We start from the raw sequence: 15,069 nt of genomic DNA, 5'->3' as shown, positions 1-15,069 counted from the left end.
TTATCTGTTGGAACTTCTTATCATTCATTGGCTATTAATTGTAGTAAGTTTTTTATATAAGGGTCATATATATTTGGCATTTATAGTTGTTTTTGCTACTTTATTATCTAAAAGTGCAGGAAAATTTGTCAGAGAATTGTTTCTTCGGCTTTGATTCTTGACACTTTCGCTTTACAATTTTTTTTTGTTTTCCTTCAAATTGAATTATTACTAACAAATTTCTACCCATCATATTGCATGCCATGAGTTAATAATCATGAAGGAAGACATTAATTTAATTTTCCCATGTCATAATGAAAAATTCAAGTCTTATCTATTATTTCTGTTATAATTTCTCTGCATTCTTATTTTGTTCTTTTTTGGGTGTAAACTATAAATGTTGTTAAACAAATTCGAGTTTAATATTACTAGAGTTCAGTTTTGAACTTCATCACAAGGAATGAGTTTAGCCTTGATTAGAAAGATTAATTAATAGTTTGTGTTTTTGTTTTGCAGCTACACCCAACTTTATAAATTTAGTCATTTAACAAGTTTGATATCAGTATTCCACATTGCATTAATTTCATTCGTTTGGATCTACATGCATGTTCAAGACCTATTCATGATTGAATTCATGTATAAACTTAACTATACAAACGAATAAGTTGTACTACAAACGAATAAGTTGCACTACTTATTACTTATGATAAGAAAGAATTCTTTCCTTTTTACAGAACGATGAGATTTTTTATTTTTCACCCAGGTTTGGTATCCATATTGAAGCTCAACTAATTCAGATTTGGACGTTTCAAATCCCCATAGCTACTGGCAGTGCTCCCAACATGATTTTTTTCATTCCGACGGCTCGAAGTCGAAACTTATGATTGAGCGCGTGGAGGAATCACAATCATCCTACTACAATCCATGTTGGTATTAGCAATGAGAGTTGATTCAAAAGGCCTCACCAATATTAGTTCTTAGTTTTTTGGTTTACTTTTGATTATTTTTAAGTTTCTATACATTAATTGATTAGACGAAAAACATGAAAAGCATCAAGGATGAGACGCTTAACATTACTTGTAAGTTTGATGTTTGCTTGGAGTGAACTATAAAGCCATGTAGTGTTTGCTTAGAAAGAAATTTAAAATTTGATATTTTTTTAGTACCAACTTTAACTTTGATGTTTGTTTGGAACTAATTTAAAGTTTGAAGTTAGCATTGAGACGAACTTTTATTTGAATACTAGATTATGTAGAGCCTGTAACGGTCCAATATTATAATTTTAAATATATTTATAGTTATTTAATTAATTTTTCACAAAAAATGATCATTAATATTTTTCAATAAACATAATAGGGAATGTAAGTAGAAATCACACTGTAATAAAATACAACTTTTCATTTTTATAAAATTAAATAATAGCTTACAATTTTCTAAGGTTTCATAATTAATATTAAAATATCATATACTCTAATGCTTAGTTTAACATAACATCATGTCAAACACATTCTCTTAGATTAGCAACTGATTGTAATGTTTTCTTTTTCTACTTTATTTAAAAATTAGATAAGAGAATAAATAAACTTATAAATATCTATTTATTAATATTTTATATAGAATCATATGAAGCAATAAAGGATACTAATCCATACATAAATTGATTTTAAATATATTTAAATTTATTTTATAGGTGTTTAACAAACGAAAATAAGGATCTACTGGATGAACGTCTAATGAATCATAATGTTAAAGGAGTACCTTTATATCTTGTTTTATATATGTTAAAAATAAGAGACCGATTTAATATAGTAAGTAAGAAATTTCTTTTTAAGTGAATTGTCTACTGATGATGAAATTTACCAGCTCAAATAAATAGAATCAAAAGAATTAACAAAAGGGAATGAGGCTATAACTGAATCTGCTATTGGCTAATAGGCCTAAGCTCGGTGAATTAACCATGGAGTATTGAAAAATAGAAGAAAAAAGACTCACTATCAACAAGATTATGGATGAACAACATTAATGGATAGAAAGGAATGAGGCTATAGCTGAAGCTATTATGGTGGAGTACTTTCAGAAAATTTTCTCGGCAAGCCATCAAAGACAAGACCTAGAGGCCACTAGACATTTGGAGAATAAGGTTACAAACGAGGACAATGAAATGTTTATTGCTAGCCCAACAATGCAAGAAGTGAAAGAAGTTGTCTTCGCTATTGACCCGGATAGTGCTCCTAGACCAGATAGGTATAGCAATCAAGCTGGTTTTATTAAAGGAAGGTCAATTTCTGAAAACATCCTTCTAGCTCAGGAATTAATCAATGACATCAAGAAACCCAACAGGGGTGGTAATGTGGTCATTAAGTTGGATATGGCCAAGGCATATAATAGAGTCTCTTGGACTTATCTCTGTATGGTATTAAGAAAAATGGGTTTTTGTGAAATTTGGATCGACCTCATCTTCAGGTATATATATCTAATAACTAGTATTCTATCATTGTGAATGGAGGAAGACATGGGTTCTTTAAATTGGGTAAAGGTCTTCGACAAGGTGATCCCCTCTGTCCTTCTCTTTTTGTAATTTCTTCTGAACTACTCTCTACAATGCTTAATAATTTACCTAGCAGGAGAGGTTATATAAGTTATTATATGAATTGAGATGCCCCTCATGTGAACTATCTCTCTTTTGCGGATGATACTATTCTGTTTTGTAAAGGCAGTAAACGGCTGTTAGAGATGTTCCTAAGAACTCTCCACACTTATGAGAAAATTCGGGTCAGCTCATTAACAAAAATAAAAGTTGCTTCACTGTGGCCAAGAATGCTACCCAAAGATTCATTACTAAGTTGAGACTCATCACAGGTATGAATCACCAAGAATTTCCTATTAAATACCTGAGATGCCCTTTGATCAGTGGAAAAAAAAAGATCTGTCATTTTAATGATTTAGTCTGCAACATCATTAACAAGATTAAGGGTTGGTACAATAAATTTCTTAGTACCGTAGGAAGAGCGGTGCTTGTTAAACATGTCCTTTTAGCTCTTCCAACTCATCTTCTTGCAGCACTCCAGCCCCCTAAAGGTACGTTTGATAGCATTGAAAAATACTTGGCTAAATTTTTCTGGTCCAGAAAGAAAAAGGGTGGTAAACACCACTGGGTATCCTGGCAAGCTCTGTGTCTTCCTATTGAGGAAAGAGGCATAAATTTCAGGAGAATTGGTGAACTTGTTGCGCTTTCTCCTTTAAATAATAATGGAGACTTCGAACCAACAACTCGCTTTTGTCGAACTTTGTTACTCATAAATACTAACATGGAAGACACCCAAATATGGTCAGCTGGAAGAAAGGTCAGTCTACCTGGTGGAAACATATGTGTGATATCAGAGATAAAGCTGAAGATATGATTAAATGGATTGTGGGCAAAGGTGATCTGAGCTTCTGGTATGATAATTGATCTACTGTAGGGTCTCTCTACAAATTTCTGCGTACAGAAAGTTATGCTCCCAATATCCAAATTAAGGAGGTTCTCTAAAATGGTATCTGGGATTGGAATTTGATCCAATACCAGATACCGAACTATTCAAAGCTAAAATATACAAGATGGGGGTAACACTAAATAGTGAGGATCAAGATATGCCTATATGGTGCCCTACTATCACAGGAAAGTTCACAGTTGCGTCTGCCTGGAGTGTCATTAGGCAAAAGGGTGATGACTCCCAACAGATGCTAAAGTGTCTAGATTAGGGATTACTATTTCTCCTAAATGTTATTGTTGTAATAATCCTAACAATGTCACTGCCCTAGAAAATGCAGAACATATTTTCTATGCAGGTGACCATGCAAAGAGTATATGGAGGTACTTTGCAGGATCTCTTGGGATTGAATATACCAACATCAACCTAAAAAGCCTTTTGCAAAAATGGTGGACTAAAAGAGTGATCAATCCAGTGGCCGCGTACATTAGCAGAGTGCTTTCACCTTTTATCTGTTGGGAACTATGGAGGAGCAGATGTCGGTGCAAATATGATGCGAAAAGACCGTTTCTTTATATACAAAAAAAAACATAACTGACATACTTTTTACTACCCTGTAGACACACTTTGGTAAAGTCAAGCTGGAAAACTCATGGGACTATATGAGTAGAATGTTTGATGTTACCATTTATTTTATTTTTTGGCAATACTTTAATTCAACTTTCCACGTGTTATGTTTAAAACCACAAGATAAATGATATTTTAATACATTTGACATAACTTTAATTTATAACTACAAGATACAAAAGTTTTCTTTATTTTCTTATTTCGTATCAAGTTAAAATAGAGCATTCTTTTTAAAACGAAGGGAGTAATATATTTTTTATTTCCTTATTACTCTATCAAAATAATTTACGTACTATAACTAAATGTGCAAAGAAAAAATTCAATTCTATTTGCCTGTCGACATTTCATTTGAATAAAATAAAAGTGAAATTTCACTACTTATAAAAAGAAATAAAAATGAGTATTGTTTATTAAAACCAACATAAAATATTTATAGAAAATTGTGAAGGAAACAATGGGATCCACATGAGATAATATACAACTTTGGGATAGGATTGACATTTAGAAAAATAGATTTAGTTTTTTTTTGTCATTAAAAATTAATTTGAATCGGTTCAAAAATCAAGCTGATCTGATTTGTGCACAAACTCAATCTCAAATCATTTGAATATCTTGTACGTTTTTGTTTAGAGTTAAATTTCATATTCTTTTATGAAAATTTTATAAGTATATGATAACATAGTTACATTCTTTTTTAGATATTTTTATTCTATTAAAATAAAAGTAAAAATTTCACATTCTAAAAAAGAATTAAAATTTAGATAATGTCTCGTTAAAATAGGTTTTTAATATACAAAATATATTTTTTGAAAAATTATGCTTGAAAAAATATGAGGTCCAATTTAAACCACAAAATTAGGAAACACATGGCATTTGGAAAAGATCTTTGGCTATTTTATCATTTTGAATTTTATAACCAACTTTTAAGACTATCTAATAGAAAAAAATATTCTAAAATATTTATGAAATAACAATTTTACCATTGATCGTCCTCCAACTCACTCTTCTAATAATAATAATAATAAAATAAATAATAACAATAAAAATAATGTTAATTCTTTTCTATACCTATTTAATAGGTATTGCATCTAATGAATGTTTTTACATTCTTCTAACAGTTTTATTTGGATTACTATAATCCAGCACTTGGGTCCATAGAGCGCCCTCAAAAGGTGACATGTCTATATTCGCCAGATAGCTCTTTTTATAAAATTACTAGATAGGTGCACGGCCCAACGCGTATAGTAGAATAAAACAAAGATATAACAGCAATAGACTATTCCGTTTGATTGGATCAATTGATGAAAATGAGTTCAAATGTATGTATTACACAATCATGGAAATAACAGACTACCAGATGCTCATATTTACATATTATAGTGATTGTTGGCTATTTACATTGCTAGAGATAATATTTATAAATTCTACAATAGCGGATGCAGTTGTTGCTGTGATCAATCTCCCGAGCTCACAATGAAACACCTGTTAAATTAGATTTAAAGATTAAATTAGTTAAGAAGTTCAAAGTATGTTGATAAAACAAATCTTTATTCAATGTAGACAAACACAATAGCTATTTGAATAAAAGTTTCAATAACCTAAGCTGTTATGGTATCGGACTGAATATTCATATACAAAATTGAAAGAATTACATTGTAGGTATCATTCGTAACACCGTACGTATCTCATTGGTTTAAAAATGTTGGATAAACATTTACATACCTATTGGTAAAGTAGTTGGATTGTTGTGAAATGTTGATACCATTGACACATATAGATGTTAACACGCCTATGATGAAAATCAAATGTCAAAGCCAAAAACAACCACCTGTGAAAAGACCCAATATCAGTGTTGTCAGTGTCCGCAAACGTCAATTTGAAACAAAGACTCATTTAAAGGACAAGTAATTGCAAGCCAATAATTTTCCCAGTCGCAGTTCTTCCATGCAACAACTGCAAGGGTGCCTTATCATATGCTAGTAAGTCTGGTAAAGACAAAAATTTATACAGCCTTTCCCCAAGGCAAAAGTTTGAAGGGATCTAAAGTTGCAAATTTACCAGAGTCTAAACTCATTACATAGATCGACTAAAAACATGACCACACTGAAATGTTCACTTATGTAATCCATGGTTACATCACCAAAATAATTTAACTTTTCCAACAAAAAGGTTCATGCTATACAAGCATAAAAATGTTGATATCTCAATTTGAGATCTCATATGATAAACATCTTAACAGAGATGTAGGGAAAAAATCTCATATGATAAATGAAAACAACCAAAGCTCAAGATTACATGGAAAGTATCAAAAGCTATATTTCATATTATCCTCAAAGAAATGACACATTGCATTCCAGCAAAGAGACAATAGATTTTCACAAAACAGACTAATATTAATCTTAGAAATCAAGAAAAGGGAAGTTGTAATAAACTGCAAGTAACTTTTCCTTACCTTTTTTACTTTTTTCATGAAGAGCTAAGTCTGTGCTTCATGAATCTTATTCTGCATACTCATGAGTAAGCTTCCATACGCCAATTTAGTCTCTTGCTCCAATGTTTGGATGAGACTATAAGTCACCGCACCCGTTGGAACGCCTGTGAAAGCCTGCAGGAATAGAAGGTACGACATATTGATGATTGAAAGTGTTCAAAGTGAACGATATCTATAATCCCTCGAATCCATGTTGCTAAGCACGTAACACAACACAATAGAAATAAAAGGCCTTTAGCTTAGCCGTGTTAGTTCACTTACAGTTTGGTGTTTGCAAGAGTTTTTAATTTGTTCAGACATTTGAAAGTCAGTACAAGAATAAATATTTACAATTACTAACCGTTGTATCTCCAGAATTTTGATGGTCGTCACAAGTGCTGATAGAGATAGCTATTCCTCCTCTGGTGCCTTTGTATGAGCTGATTCGATGGTCTGCCCACATAAAATATCCATCCCTGCTTGAAGACATTTGACATACTACTTTTACCATTACTTAATGTGAAGTTTCATTACATCAAGCATTAGTATTCTCCCTTCTGTCTCATAATCAACAGGGCATAGTGATTCATCGTGCCCGTCAATCTCATCACTGTCCAGGTCTTGTACTCGTGTGCCATGGCCTCTCCTGGCTGACAACCATGAACAAGCCAGCATAAGGCTGATCTGATATTGGCCTTGATTGGGTATTTGTATGGATCTCTCTCATCCTCTGCAAATTTTATGTACTACACGTTACATTAAGGTTGTTTTCATTAGTGAATGTTAATTAAGCCAGAGATTAAAAGATAACAATACATACCTGTAAGTACCAGTACTGACTGGAGCTTCTGATGGTATAAAATATTACTGACTGGAGCTTCTGGTGGTATAAAATATTACCTGCTCCAGCTACAGCACCAGCCTTGGCTCCACCTACAGCTGTTCCTGTTACGCCAGCATCTGCTCCAGCTGCTGCTCCCACTACACCTGTTGTTGCTGCACCTATATCTCCTCCAGCAAAAGCACCAGCAAGTTCTCTCAACTGCTGCAAATTATCAAAATCTATGAGATTCTCTCTCTGATTGGTTTGCTCCCACCAGCTTCTCACAATGTTCCTGTTGACTTCAGATATTTCCACAGAGACCACATTATTCAGTCGAATCCCCAGACGGTGAAGAGCAGCTGCAGCACCGCCAATCCTAGAGAAAAGTGATAAGACGTTCATCCCATTTAGAAACATGTCTTTCAACATCGATAACTGGTATGCCACTGTGTCAACCTAACAATAACATCAATCCAAGAATCACGTAAAAAATTATTCTTAAGGAAAAGAAATTGAATAAGCCAAGGGAGAAGTTGCTTTAACTACATTTTCGCAAAACCCATGTTGTGTGCGGATAAAGGGAAAAAGAGAACAAGATTTGGATATACAGCAGTAACAACATACCCAGTGTGCCCACAAGTGGGATCTAGGGAGGTTAAGATGTATGCAAACCTTATTCCCACCTTTGTGGGGAAGAGAAGTTGTTTTTAATAGATCCTTGACTCATTATGTCAAGGATATGTACAGAAAATCGTCAAGAATATATCTTTCCACCAAAAGAAGATATAAAAGAGAAAGTGATCCAGTACAGCCCAAGCAATAAAACTATTTAATAAAGACGATAAGACAATGCGATATTGTGGTGTTGACCTAGAAAAAGGAAAGTAAAAGAGATGAGGCCTTACTGAGGCAGCACCAGAATACCCTATGGGTGGCAATGAGAGAGCAACAGGTTACTATTGCAAAATAAGCTAATACGATCCATATGAATCAATAAAACCACCTCATTATACAGAGCTAAGCCTCTTTCAAGATCAGCAAAGACAAGCAAACTGGATCAGACAACCTATTCATAATATTACACTCTATTTCACAGAGGAACTTCGTCAAGTTTTTCTTTGCTCACGAAGGGTAACGACTTCTACTACTATCAGCTTTTTTTAGCACAGAGTAGAGGACTGGTAAAATTTTAGATATTTATAGAAAATATAGGGTCACAGCTTCTATCATCCCTTCTCACTTTACCTACTTCAACATCTCTCGCACTTCTATGACCAGTTCATCACTTCAAGGACTCAAGTAGGCATGTACACAAATCATACAATCATTCAGCAACTCAAGATTAATTTATGCTACAATTCCCTGTAGCTGACTCATCTGTGCACACTCAGAACATTGCATGTCTCCCAGGTATATCAGAACCCCAGAAGAGGACGAATTTGGGAAAAAGTATACACCCACAAAAAAAACACCTAACCAAGTCATGGTTCTGATTTTCTTTTTTCTCTAGACTTCTTAAACAAGAGTTCATGTATATGTTAATGCTCTAGAAGGAAAAAGCAAGTCTTTCTTGAAAGAAGGAAAGCAAAGACTTCATAATGATGTTTATTAGTAATGAATATTCACTCTTGCAGCCCACTTCACCCCCGAAAACAATAAATTAACAGATAAATTACAAAAACATCAAAACGAAATAGGGACAACTGATTTGCTCATCAGTTCAGCAAATTTACTTTTACAATATGCAACTACCACAATTACAGACACATCTGCGGGACATAGCAAGTGCAAAACAGATCCTGTTTTTTATTAGTGTGTAAAAGTAAAATTTAAATCTGCTCTGGTAACCATCAATTTTGCTACCATAGAGGTCACAATTGCACAATGAGGGGTAACGGGTGTAACAAAAAGCCTCTTTCCAACTGTTGTTCTCTATGACGGAGTGTTTTGGTCAGCTTGAGCCATAAGAAAGGGACAGCACAAATGATAGGCTGTTGTCGAGTTAATTACTACTCCCTCCGTTTCAAAAAGAATGACCTACTTACCTTTTTAGTCCGTTTCAAAAAGAATGACCCCGTTCCTTTTTTGGCAATACTTTAATTTCAACTTTCCACATGGCATGTTTAGGACCACAAGATTAAAGAGCATTTTGGTACATTTGACACAACTTTTTAAGGTCACAGATTCAAAAGTCGTCTTTATTTTCTTAAACTTTGTGCCAAGTCAAAGTAGGTCATTCATTTTGAAACAGAGGGAGTATAATTTTCTCTTCATATGAACAGTGGGATCACTTAGTAGAGGGGTATTTCATAAGACAGCTTTATAAGAAAAGCAAGGATTTTCCAGCAAAATAGAGTAGATTTTGACGATGCTGATGATGCTTCAAATAGTTTCACAGGGAAAATGCCGGTTTCCAGTTATACCAATAGGACGGATGTTCTCCCTTGCGCTTCATTAATTAACAGAACATGAAATGGTTTTATACATAAAGAATGGCAAAATTAAGTAACATATGTGTAGTGAAATGATATAGTACCACCACACTAGAGATAGATGCCAATTCAATGGTTAAGCACGTGCCAAACAAACTTAAGCCAGACAAATGAAGTAAAAGAAATATTAGTACCAGACTATAGGACAAAATTGGGGATTAAGGATTCAAAGAAAAGGGAGCATATATACTGATAGCCAAATATACTTGCAAAATGCATTGAAAAACTTGTCTCACTATCTGGGGTAATCACCTATCTGGTTTTTCAATGAAGTCAAAGTTAATGACATCATCAATGCCTAGAGCCTTGAGCTACAATACAACATTCGAGAGGTCACATCTCTTAATCTCAGGTAATGTAGAATCTGTAAGTTTCTCAAAGAAACTTTCTTGATACAAACGATAGCATTTCCCAGGTCCATCACGTCCTGCACGTCCACTATAAAAATTCAAGAAATTAACCCTTGATTTGATATTTAACAAACAATATAACCAAAATAGAGCAAAGGTTCGTTATCCATTTCACTCCTGTATAAATAATCCCACTGCATTGGTTCAACTTCTCGATCACCATCCTACCATGGGTTTTACTTCCAGAGGCTACACCCAGAAATTTTTTGTCACTTTTTTATCAAGCACCTGGATTATTCCACCGGATACCTCTTACTTCCCACCAATACAAATACGGGATAACTCTGCCCACCAAATATTAGGCAGATGGAAAGAATCCTCCAATACAGTTCTTTTGCTTCGAAAAGAAAAATACGCTTACAATAACAATCCTCCTATTCCTATGTTGATCTCATCAATATTTTGTTGGTCGGTTGAACGATATCTGTACCTTATTGATAGATACAGATCCAAGGTAAGAAAAAAATTGAAGAATAAGTACATCCCGGTACATATACTTAGCCTATCCCATATGTCAAATATGAACATGACACGCATGTGAGGCCTTATTGGTATATGCGCTTCCTTGAACAATGCAAAGTAAGAAGGGATTATAGTTCAAACCACCACCATATATTTTATAAAAGCGGGACAAAAAGTGTTTCTGACTAAAGTTAGATGAGGAAAGAAGGTGATTTAATCAATCTATCAATGTGTATTGAGATTTAAATGCATTTGCAAGCACCCTACCTCCTTTGCAGAGCTTACGCTTTAGATGTTGTGACAATTATCAATGAATCAACTCCCATCTTAGGATCATACGTTCGTGCTTTCACCAGTCCAGGATCAACAACATACCTAATTCCAGGTATTGTCACAGATGTCTCAGCAATATTCATTGCCAAAATCACCTAAACTCCAAATGAAAGAATTATAATCTGGTTTTAGTGAACATAGCTTGCGCACTCAGAACAACAACAACAAACCCAGTGTATTCCCACTCAGAACAAATAGCAAATTTTTAGCCTTGAAAACTTCATGTCAAGCATACCAGAGAAATTGGATCAAGAACGTGTTAGCATTATTATTAAACACAGCCAAATAAGAAAAATGCACATTCACAATGCTAAGCCCATATTGCAACAAGTACAAGGCTAAAAGCCAGCATATAACCAAACTTTATTTCCCTAATGATGGAGATAACTAAATGAATGCTTCTTTTTGTCAGGTATTAATTTCATATATTTATATTGAGTAGATAGAAGTATATAAAATTAGTACACAAAGGCATGCACCGGAAAAACTCAACCAAACAAAGAAAATATCAGAAACACTAATGACTGAAGTGACCCACCCATATGCTCCTATCCTGGAGAAAAAAATTGACCCACACGTTTATCTCCAACTGACATATATATCCCCTTACTATATGATATACGGACTCTAATACAAGTGCAAGCATCCGGCACCGCAGCAAGGGCACTTGCAGTTTTTGTGGTGTTCTTGAAGAATCCACACGAAATACCCACACACACCAATGTGAAACCCGTTCGATATAAGCATACAAGTCAAACCATGGCATCTATGTGAAACGCGGATGTTTCCAGGACAATGATACTCATATGTACTATGTTAATTTAAAAGTAATGGTAGGAATTCATAAATCAAGGTTATTAAAAAAAAAAGTCCCAAAACAATCGGTGGAATATCAGTAAAAGCATATTAAAGTTTCTTGAAATGGAATGCATGAACCTTGTTTTCAAGCATAATTTCAGTTCAGTAGAGACAATATTTTGGCAAGTGGCTTATCCCTTTAAAACTACAACTCAATTTTGATCTTTCAGACATATAGATGCAAGATGATTTCAAAGTTGAGTATTTTTTTTCCAACAGATGATAAAAAGGGTCATCTTGGTGCAATTAAACCTCCTGCTATGAGCAGGGTCCCAGGAAGGACCGGACCACATGGGTTTGTTGTACGCAGCCCTACAAGAGGTTGTTTTCACAGTGTGAACTCGTGACCTCCAGGTCACATCGCAACAACTTTACCAGTTACTTCAAGGCTCCCCTTCAAGACAGAGGATATCATCCACAATTATTATGTTATGAACAATTCAATGAATTTCATTTAATTCATGTTTTACACATACATCTAAATGCAACCCCGGATATAGACAAAAAAAGTAAATCATCAAAGTCGAAATTCAAGAAGTAAGCTATCCAAAGAAACAAACCAACCTTACGATATCCCAGGGGTGAAGACATGAAAACCTTTATTTGCTTCTCAGAGGGAAGGGATGAGAATATAGGAAAAGTTAAGAGCTTCCTACTGCTTTCAGGTAATTGTCGGAGGCATTCATGGATAAGCCTCTCAACAGATTCAACAACGACAATACTATACCCAGTGTAATCCTACAAGTGGGGTCTAGGAGGGTAGTGTGTACAAAGACCTTACCCATACCTTGGAAGGTAGAGAGGCTGTAACTGCCAGAAAAGTTAAATTTCCCACAGGCCACACATTTACTTGAGTCTTGAATTAAAAATGCCAACTTCCAACAAAAAGCTAATTATAAAGCAATCAGTAAACTGAAAACAGCTCACATTGAAATACTCAGAACTGGGTAAAAGAAAAAATAAAAAAGCAAAAAAGAAGAAAGAATATAAATTAGGCTTAGGGATCCAAATTAAATAACTAAATAATACCTTCAGCAATTGGTAAATTTTTTCTCTGTTGCTCAATATTTTGCTTCCTGAAAAATATTCAGACCAAAAAAATCAAACCGTTGAACATAAAAGCATGTATATACAAAGTTATATACCCACAAAAGGAAGCATTCTTTAGCTTCTGGGACTGAACCAACAAGGTATAAAAGTAAACTAAACAAATGGAGTATGCTAAGAAGTCAAAACCTGGCAAAAAAGATCCAACCTTGAACATAAATAAAAGTGTGCATGTAAATAGTTAAATACAAACAAAAGGAAGCATTTTAGCTTCTTGGATTGAACCAACAAGGGATAAAAGTAACTAAACAAATGGGGTATGCTAAAAAGTAAAAACATGGCAAGTAAATCAAACCTTTGAACATAAACATGTACATATACATAGTTAAATACCCACAAAAGGAAGCATTTTAGCTTCTTGGATTGAAACAACTAGAGAAAAAAGTAACTAAACAAATGGGGTAAGCTAAAAAGTAGAAACCTGGCAAAAAAATCGAACCTTTGAACATAAACATGTACATATACATAGTTAAATACCCACAAAAGGAAGCGTTTAGCTTCTTGGATTGAACAAGCAAGGGATAAAAATAAATTAAACAACTGGCCTTTGCTAAAAAGTAGAAACCTGGCGAAAAAAAGATCAAACCCTTTGAACATAAATATGTGCATATACATAGTTAAACACCAGCAAAGGGAAGCATTTAGCTTCTTGGATTGAACCAACAACAACAACATACATAGTGTAATCCCACAAAGTGGGGTCTGAGGAGTGTAGAGTATACGCAAACCTTACCACTACCTCAGAGGTAGAGAGGTTGTTTCTGATAGACCTCAGCTCACATAGTAACAGAACATAAACTACAACACAATACGATAGTCGAGGTACAAGAAAACAACATACGGTACCAAAAATTGAAGGACAACAAGGGATAATAACTTGTACCTAAACGCAATAGCAATGTCATCCCCAAATTTCTCAAGTGCTTTGTCCATAATCTCAAGAGGAGAAGGAATTTGAAGCTCCTTAGCCAATTTCTCAAAGTCTGCTGCCTCAACTTTCTCTGTTACCTCTGCAAATTCACCAAAAAGCAAACATAATGCAAGAGTCATTTTCCATCCTTCAACACTATGAAAACAAAACACATGCAAACACAAATATTGAAAATTTCATTTACCAAGAGCCACGATGGTAGCTGTTGATGAAATTATTGAATCATTTCTCTTAGGCGCAGCATTCATTGGCTTCAACGCCGAACGCCTCCGAGAATTCTAAGCAGTCGACAAGGTACCCAATTGTTATACTGCAAAACATCAAGAAGATTAACCAAATAAATAACAAAAACTCCATATCTGAAAAAGAACCCAAGAATATTTGAACCCAGATGCAAAATTTCTCCACAAAAGGAAAAAATTGAGACTTTGAAGGGAACAACAATTTTAAAAATTACTACTATAAAGACAAAAAAGTTTTTCCAACATAGATCCAGCAACGAACTAATTTAACCCACAAATTTGTACTCTAAACAAAGCATGAAGAAAAATAGGAAAAACAGAATTGAAACAGTAAACATTACCTGAAGATAAATTTCTTTGGAGGAAGAATCGGAGCTGAGAAATTTGGATATTTCTTTGAAATTTTTTTGAAGAAAAAATGTAGTGAAGATGGGTAGAAACCATCGGCTATGTGGAAATGAAATGATTTTGCGGTCGAAAATGGAGATGGATAAATATCATTCACACATAATGGTAAAGTTGCCCTCAATATTGTGATTATTTATTAACGTGCCCTTGGTCATCCCACTCTCACTCTTCTATATAGTAGAAATACCAATGAAAAATAATAAATTATTTTAAGTTATTAGATATTTTAAACTATAAAACAAATCTTTTGATTATTACTACTATAGCAATTTACTCTGTTGAACCTAACCACTTCATCTTTAGATAAAATGGTATTTCATTTTAATAGAAGAATATGTATTTATTAACAGGATATAAATATTCATTTGAGGGTGATAAATATGATAATATTAGTTTGAAAAGGTTTAGTAAAATCATACTAAATTCAAGGCACTGACATGTTTTCGTATTTATTCAC

At 34.0% G+C, this 15,069-nt stretch overlaps 1 protein-coding gene and 1 long non-coding RNA gene across 2 annotated transcripts in view; one reads left to right on the top strand and one right to left on the bottom strand.

Annotated features, from left to right (window-relative positions):
* LOC124888159 overlaps positions 1-1,144 on the top strand; it is a 6,612-nt gene extending 5,468 nt beyond the window's left edge. The window contains exon 2 of the long non-coding RNA XR_007046272.1: positions 743-1,144. This is a non-coding gene — a long non-coding RNA (uncharacterized LOC124888159). The remainder of the gene's footprint in view (positions 1-742) is intronic.
* A 4,195-nt stretch (positions 1,145-5,339) lies between these two features.
* Positions 5,340-14,756, bottom strand: LOC107843429. Its single transcript, XM_016687725.2, has 9 exons — positions 14,546-14,756; positions 14,147-14,272; positions 13,915-14,041; positions 12,954-13,000; positions 7,367-7,825; positions 6,908-7,276; positions 6,529-6,681; positions 5,799-5,904; positions 5,340-5,558 (listed from the first exon to the last, which is right to left on the bottom strand). The coding sequence occupies exons 3-6, from the start codon at positions 13,934-13,936 to the stop codon at positions 7,154-7,156; spliced, it is 651 nt and encodes a 216-aa protein (XP_016543211.1). The 5' UTR covers positions 13,937-14,041; positions 14,147-14,272; positions 14,546-14,756; the 3' UTR covers positions 5,340-5,558; positions 5,799-5,904; positions 6,529-6,681; positions 6,908-7,153.
* Between the last annotated feature and the right edge of the window lie 313 nt (positions 14,757-15,069).

Source organism: Capsicum annuum, chromosome 10 (assembly GCF_002878395.1).
Source record: "Capsicum annuum cultivar UCD-10X-F1 chromosome 10, UCD10Xv1.1, whole genome shotgun sequence".
Taxonomy (NCBI): domain Eukaryota; kingdom Viridiplantae; phylum Streptophyta; class Magnoliopsida; order Solanales; family Solanaceae; genus Capsicum; species Capsicum annuum.
This window is presented reverse-complemented; position numbering and strand designations above follow the sequence as displayed.

Coding starts and splice junctions, on each gene's coding strand:
- LOC107843429 (XM_016687725.2), bottom strand. CDS start 13,936: ATGACATTGCTATTGCGTTTAG. Junction 13,001..13,914: donor GACATTGCTATTGCGTTTAG/GTACAAGTTATT, acceptor AATATTTTTCAG/GAAGCAAAATATTGAGCAAC. Junction 7,826..12,953: donor AAATTTACCAATTGCTGAAG/GTATTATTTAGT, acceptor TGTTATTGTTAG/GTTGACACAGTGGCATACCA.